This window comes from Berghia stephanieae, chromosome 5 (assembly GCF_034508935.2).
Source record: "Berghia stephanieae isolate SIO BIC M18660-M18661 chromosome 5, UCSD_Bste_1.3, whole genome shotgun sequence".
Taxonomy (NCBI): Eukaryota; Metazoa; Mollusca; class Gastropoda; order Nudibranchia; family Aeolidiidae; genus Berghia; species Berghia stephanieae.
Window position 1 is genome coordinate 74,895,405 of NC_088364.1, and position 7,500 is coordinate 74,902,904.

The 7,500-nt window shown below is 31.9% G+C and overlaps 1 protein-coding gene across 1 annotated transcript in view; it reads right to left on the reverse strand.

Moving 5' to 3' along the window:
- Positions 1-3,545, reverse strand: part of LOC144974014 (prolyl 4-hydroxylase subunit alpha-2-like) — a 26,584-nt gene extending 23,039 nt beyond the window's left edge. Inside the window, exons 1-3 of the mRNA XM_078916903.1 lie at positions 3,474-3,545; positions 2,195-2,297; positions 278-337 (exon numbers count right to left, since the gene is read on the reverse strand). Coding sequence (XP_078773029.1) covers positions 278-337; positions 2,195-2,297; positions 3,474-3,532 — 222 coding nt within the window. The 5' untranslated portion in view covers positions 3,533-3,545. The remainder of the gene's footprint in view (positions 1-277; positions 338-2,194; positions 2,298-3,473) is intronic.
- Between the last annotated feature and the right edge of the window lie 3,955 nt (positions 3,546-7,500).

The window sequence follows — 7,500 nt, forward strand, 5'->3', positions numbered from 1 at the left end:
AACAGCGTTGTGTAATATCGCCTCTAAAGGCCTCATGTCTTGTTTTATATGTTACGTGTCGCTGATGGTCAGGGACCTTTCGTAAAGCACTTTGAGAACGTTAAGTAGATATTGCGATATATTTTTTAAAATGCTCAAAAAAGCACAATGAGTAAGATCTCAGTTTCTTATGGGCACGAAGCAAAAAACCAAATCGCAATGCCGCGATCTTGCATGAAAACTGTTTTTCCATTCGGGATCAATATTTAATAATTTACAGATAAATAGGTAACCTTACCACCTCAGTAAAGTGATCATAATGCGGGCCATAGTGTCCTCCAATTCCATAATTTGCAACCTGAAAATTAAAGTTAAAAGCAGAGGAAAAATACATGATAGATAACAAAAATGTTAAAAATAAAGAGCAAAGAGATATCAAATTCTTTTGGTCTATTTTTTGTTTGCAGTCAGCCAATCCAGGTCATTAATCACATGATGTGTTGCTGTCCAACAGTTGGATATTTCTAAACAAATGTAAACACGCTGCTTTGTTTATGAATGTTATAAACATACCCATGTGTCAAGCTGAATCAAATGACCAATCGTGATGTTAGATATTTTAAAAAGCTGTGAACACTTTTCACTATGTGGGTCATTTTGAGCACATTTTGCAATGTGACTAATGACCTCGAGCAAATAGGGAATATAGATCATGTCCATTCATATTGTTATCAGTTATCTTTTTATGAAAGTAGAAATCTTAACAGGTAGCTTCGCCTCTGGAGTTCAACTATTAACATGTAACAATCATTTACGTCAAGTGTGTACAAAGTGTACACTTTGGTGTGTCACTTTGAACCTTAGGTAGCAATGTTTGTGAGTAGTGCACATGAATCTCGTGAAAAGTAAACCCCTGGTCAAGCCTGTGGGAAGTTCAGTGATCGTAATCACAATATAATTCACCGTGTGTAATACTGTTATTGTAAACCATCTATTTGTTCACCAATCCCAGACCCTTCGTTTTTTTTTTATATACCGTAAAGAAGAAAAATCCCAAAGTATGGTACTGTAACCGGCGAAAAAAAAAACTCGGCTTAATGTCACTAACAATTCTGGTGTTCGAGCCAATTTTCAATAAAATCCATCAGAAGGTTGTGAAGATATTCACGTCAAAACGTGCGCACGGCTCGTGGAACGGACTATAAGAATCAAACTGGCTGTTGGAAAACAATCACAAAAGAGCTGAGTGACCTCAATTTCGTTCCTTCTATTAGGTGAATGCGTTTATCACGGACTCCATTCCTTAGTTGTGCTAAACTCGACGTGCAGTTATTTGCATGTCTGATAACGCAATTCCTTATGGGCTCATTGTTGTCGTGGAAATAACAAAAATTGACACAAAAAATTGTCCATTACAACAATGTGTAACTTGGCCCATAAGCGGGTTCGGATGTCAGACCTGCATATATGTAGTCGTCGGCCCATCTCAATAGATAGTTCAAAGATGACGTCACTCGGGCCTTTGTTATTGTTTTTGCCATCCGCGTTTGTGAGTTGTTCTCACTAAATTGTATTAACCAGACTATAAAAGTTCATGGTTACACAGAGTTTGTGTGTTGGTCCGTTATACTTCCGGATGGCAATGTTGTGAACTCCTTGGCCAAGCGCATTCTATCTATAAGCACTATTTAGAGGACAACACACGTGTAAACACTATTTTTGAGGAGATCGTTGGTTTCTACGCGTAAACAAAACTCACAAAATCAAACAAAATGGGCTTGATCTATATTAACTTTCCATGTGCCCGAGGTCAAAGGTCACATTGCAATATGTGCTCAAAATGACCCACTTAGTGAAACGTGTTCACATCTTTTTGAATATCTAACATCAAGATTGGTCATTTGATTCAGCTTGACACATGAGTATGTTTTTAACATTTGTAAACAAAGCAGTATGTTTACATTTGTTAAGAAATATCCAATCGGTGGACAGTAACAAATCATGTGTTTGATGACCTGGTTGGACGAAAACATGAATATAGATTGCTCCCATTCATTCAAGTGGTCCGAGCCATAACACTGAGAAGAAAGTCCCGTTGTGTATTGACTGGATGTGGTAGATAATACATTCACTCAATACAATGAAGTCATTTTTCATCATCTCAAACGTTCATATATTAATACGGTTTTTTAAGCGATGTTTACTATTGATTTACCTGCATTTTCTCAAAGTTCCTTTTACTTCGACCCGTGATAGCTTCAATTCTTGACTCCATTCTATCGATCAGGGCGGCCTCGGAGTCTCCAAAAGCAAAGTTGCTGAAAAAGTGTGATTGATAATCATGTACCTCATGCTAATACTCTTCAGCAGTCATAACGTCACTTCCTTCCTAATGACGCATGGTAACTTAGTAACACTGGCTCAAAACTATCGGAACAATGGCGCTCGTATGAAATATTTCGCAGGCGAGCATAAAAGCGGATCCAGAGGAAAAAAGACACATAAATTTGATCATGTTTTGACTTCTACACTCTGATCACAAGGCATATGAAAAGTTCTAGCCAGCATGAAGAATAAAAAGTAATGATTTTCTTTGTTTAGAACCAAGATGGCCGCCGTTACCGTGACATCAGACTACTGAAACCAATTAGTTAAAAGTAAATAACAATCGGATATGGAATGGGAGTTTCAATTTAATGAACAAAGACAGGTGATGTAGACGTTTCAGGGCTATCCCTTTGTCAACAAATCACGAGGAATGAAACATTAAAGAATTAGAGATCAGAGAATGACATTGTTAAGGTCAATAAATAAATCAATAATCCGATATTATTATTATTATTATTATTATTATTATTATTATTATTATTATTATTATTATTATTATTATTATTATTATTATTATTATTATTATTATTATTATTATTATTATTATTATTATTATTATTATTATTTCATTATTTATTATTATTATTATTATTATTATTATTATTATTATTATTATTATTATTATTATTATTATTATTATTATTATTATTATTTATTATTATTATTATTATTATCATTATCATTATAATTATTATTAACATTATTATTGTCTATTATTATCATTATTTTTATTACTAATACCATCATCATCATCATCATCATCATCATCATCATCATCATCATCATCATCATCATCATCATCAGCAACATCATCGTCGTCGTCGTCGTTGTCATCATCATCATCATTCATTATTATTATTATATCACTATCATAGTCATTATCAATATCATTATTATTATTATTATTATTATTATTATTATTATTATTATTATTATTATTATTATTATTATTATTTATTATTATTATTATTATTATTATTATTATTATTATTATTATTATTTTATTATTATTATTATTATTATTAATCACTATCATCATTTATATTGTTATTTTATTTACTGGAATTCCCAATCTAAAGAAAGAAGTGAAAATGACTCAAACTCACTCTTGGCTGACTCTATCTTCAATAGCAATTCTTTGTCCAGTTTTAAGATCTACCGTCATAGATCTGTTCAACTTGGGTAAATAGACAATCGAATGAATCAGATAATAAGTATGATAATAATAAAGATAATAATGGTAATAAGAACAATAAAAATAGTAATAGTAATATACTACTAATACTAATAATAATAATAATAATAATAATAATAATAATAATATAATAATAATAATAATAATAATAATAATAATAATAATAATAATAATAATAATAATAATAATATAAATAATAATAATAATAATAATAATAATAATAATAATAATAATAATTAATAATAATAATAATAATAATAATATAATAATAAAATAATAATAATAATAAATAATAATAATATAATAATAATAATAATAATAATAATAATAATAATAATAATAATAATAATAATAATAATAATAATAATAATAATAATAATAATATAATAATATAATAATAATAATAATAATAATAATAATAAAAATAATAATAATAATAATAATAATAATAATAATAATAATAATTAATAATAATAATAATAATAATAATATAATAATAATAATAATAATAATAATAATAATAATAATAATAATAAATAATATATAAGTAATATGAAAATAAAAAAGCAAAAAATAGATAAAGAAAAGAAGAAGAAGAAGAGAGAAGAAGAAGAAGAAGAAGAAGAAGAAGAAGAAGAAGAAGAAGAAGAAGAAGAAGAAGAAGAAGAAGAAGAGAAGAAGAAGAAGAAGAAGAAGAAGAGAAGAAGAAGAAGAAGAAGAAGAGAAGAAGAAGAGAAGAAGAAGAGAAGAAGAAGAGAAGAGAAGAAGAGAAGAAGAAGATGAATGAAAGATGAATGATGTTGATGATAATATATGAAGTGTAGGAAACTTTTACATTCATTGGAACTTCTGTTGAATTTCGAATATTCTGTTTTGTATTGATTCACTTTTAGATTCCATGCTTCTGGAGTAGTTGATATATTGCCGTGTATATTTTTGCTTGATGCTCTGATCCAAAGATTAGGACTGCATCATTTGCGTATATCAATTCGCGTGTGATTTTCTTTGTTGGTGGTAATTTTGGTCTTAGCTCTTACATTGACGATTCGAGGTATTATGTCGTGAATAGAATTGGACTCAAGCTGTCTCCTTGAAGGGAAACAATTGAGGTTGATAGTGTTGTTAATTCTCTGCCGGATTTAAATTGTAATGTTGTATTTGAAATCTTATGAGCTTCACGTGATCTTTGTCCAAGAATGATTGAAGGATTGATAACAATTTGGTTCTAGATTTGGTGTCGAAAGCTGAACTCATATCTATTCTAAATATGGTAAATTCTTCCGTATATTTTTCCGTTCTGGCTGTCAGTCATCGTTGGGCCCATACTGAGTCCACAGTGCTTCTATCTCTTCTAAACCTACTTTGTGATGGTGAACGATATTCCTCTAAATTTTCTTTAATTCTCTTGAACGTGATTGTGCTTATCGCGTTTCTTAGATTGGCCAATAAAACAACTGGTCGCAAATTTTCTAAAGGGCCTTTCTTTTTATTTGGTTAGTTTAGGAGAATGAGTTCTCCACTTCCAAGATTGAGAACTTGTTTTGTCTTTAACATCTTAGATATACATATCAGCAAGACATTTTAGTTCTGCTCTAACACCATTAATCCTGGCGATATGTTGTTATTGAGATTTTGTATGGCTTCACTTATTTCTTGGGGATTGGTAGACTCGTATGGTTCCACTTCTTGAATACCCTTGTATTTCTCAGTGTAGTACATGCTTATAGTGTTTATACTTTCTTTATCATTGCATACTGTCTTATTACATTCATCATTAATTATAAGTCTATTATGTGTTATCTGTCGTTTGATTGCATTCACCGCTTTGAACACTGTCATACTGTCACTCGAACTATTTATTTCTGTCACAACCTCATCTATTTTCTTTTTCTGATTATATATTGATTGAGATTTAATTGTATGCATGATTTCATTTCTTTGTCTATTCATTTTGTTCTTTACATCCGTATTTGGGCAGCTGTTGATGTCAATTCTCAGTTGTTTTTGCTGCTGTGATAAGTGGTCTTGTTTTTGTGTACTACTTCTCTCAGGCAGTGTTGTTTCCCTGCTCATCAGCATGCTGTTGAATTTCAGCTCAGTTAGAAGCATCCTTTAAATTCTTTGACGAAAGATTCGACGCGAGTGTGTTTCTGAAATATTATTTGACTAGGTCATCTCTTAGATTACTGAAGTCTTTAATCGATTTTATATTTTGTTTATAATGCTTATGCCTTGGTTTATTTTTATTTTCTGTTGACCTGAACATTGAAACTAAGAGTCTATGGTCTATGGAATTTTTCATTCATGAATATGTTCGTGAAGAAATGAAAATGCGTTTGTAATGGTCCGAAATTATGATAAAGTCTATCTGATTGTAAGTATTGATAATCTTATTAACAGGATTTTTCACGCTACTTGCCATGTAGTAATACGACGGAAAGGTGTTTAAAAGCACTATAACATATGAATAATTTATGTTCGCAGCAAAAATATATTGGCCATTTTCATTACGCAGTTCTTTGGAATAAGCACCCAGGCATGTTTCGTTTTTGTCTTTTATAGTTCCTATTTTAGAATTGAAATCGCCCGTGATTATTGTCACAGTAACGATTATTCACATATTTACTGTATTAAACGAACGCCTAACATCGCTATTAACGATCTATCGCGGCAACAAAAAGAACTTAGGATCAGGATACAAAACACGAAAGACTCGGAAGAAATAATAAACCTGAAAACGGAACGAAACAAAATACTGCATTCAATTCGATCACTTACAATAAAACACAGAAACGAGGAATTAGACAAAAAAGTGGAAGACATAGAAAAGTCCAAAAATAACGCATCGTCTATGTTCAAAGCGACGAAATCTCTGAACCGAAAACCATTCGAGAACCCAAAACTACAGGATAAATTTGGCAAACAGACAACAAATCCCAACGATATCCTTGACATTGTAACTGACCACTTCCAGCAGAAATTTCACAAACAAGTCTCACAAATATCGCCCTTCTCAGGAAACCCTAGAGACCTAAACAACCGCATCACAACAATTGAAGTTAGAAATAGCATAAAGTGCCTAAACAATAACAGATCCCCAGGCGAAGATGAAATTCCCGCTGAATTGCTGAAATGCGATACCCTCTCCCTGGATCTGAGCATTGCAAACATAATGAACAAAACATTCTCAACACACAAAGACTGGGACATAAACAGCGGTGTCCTAATTACAATACAAAAACCAGGAAAAACGAAAGGACCCGTAAACAACCTGCGCCCAATAACATTACTGAATACCATAAGAAAAACACTGTCAACTATTGTCCTCAACAGAATTAGACCGAAAATAGAAAATTATCTATCACATAGCCAAAGCGGGTTTCGCCAAGACCGAAGCACATCGGACGTTGTATGGACACATAAATGGTTGGCAGCAAAGGCACTCAAAGAAAACATATCCATAACAATAACCGGAATCGATATGTCCGCAGCCTTTGATACGATCGACAGAGGAAAACTTTTGGAGATATTAACAGAAATAGTAGACGAAGACGAGCTCCGAATAATCCGATTTCTCCTCAGCAACACAAAGATACAACCAAGGATATACGGGGCCACAAAACAGACGCAGTTCGAAAGTAACATCGGGACCCCCCAAGGAGATAGTCTGAGCCCGATTCTGTTCACAATATACTTAGAACACGCTCTGAAAGAAGTTCGAAAAGTCATTCCAAAACCAACGACTCATATTGAGAATGCAATCCCTAGAGAAATCGCCTATGCAGATGATGTCGATTTTATTGGATCAACACCAGCAAATATAGACATCATACAAAATACCCTCATGAAATATAACCTCCAAGTCAATGCCAATAAAACCGAATTTACAACAATATCGAGGAACAAAGAGGAATGGAAAAGAACAAAGAAAGTCGGCT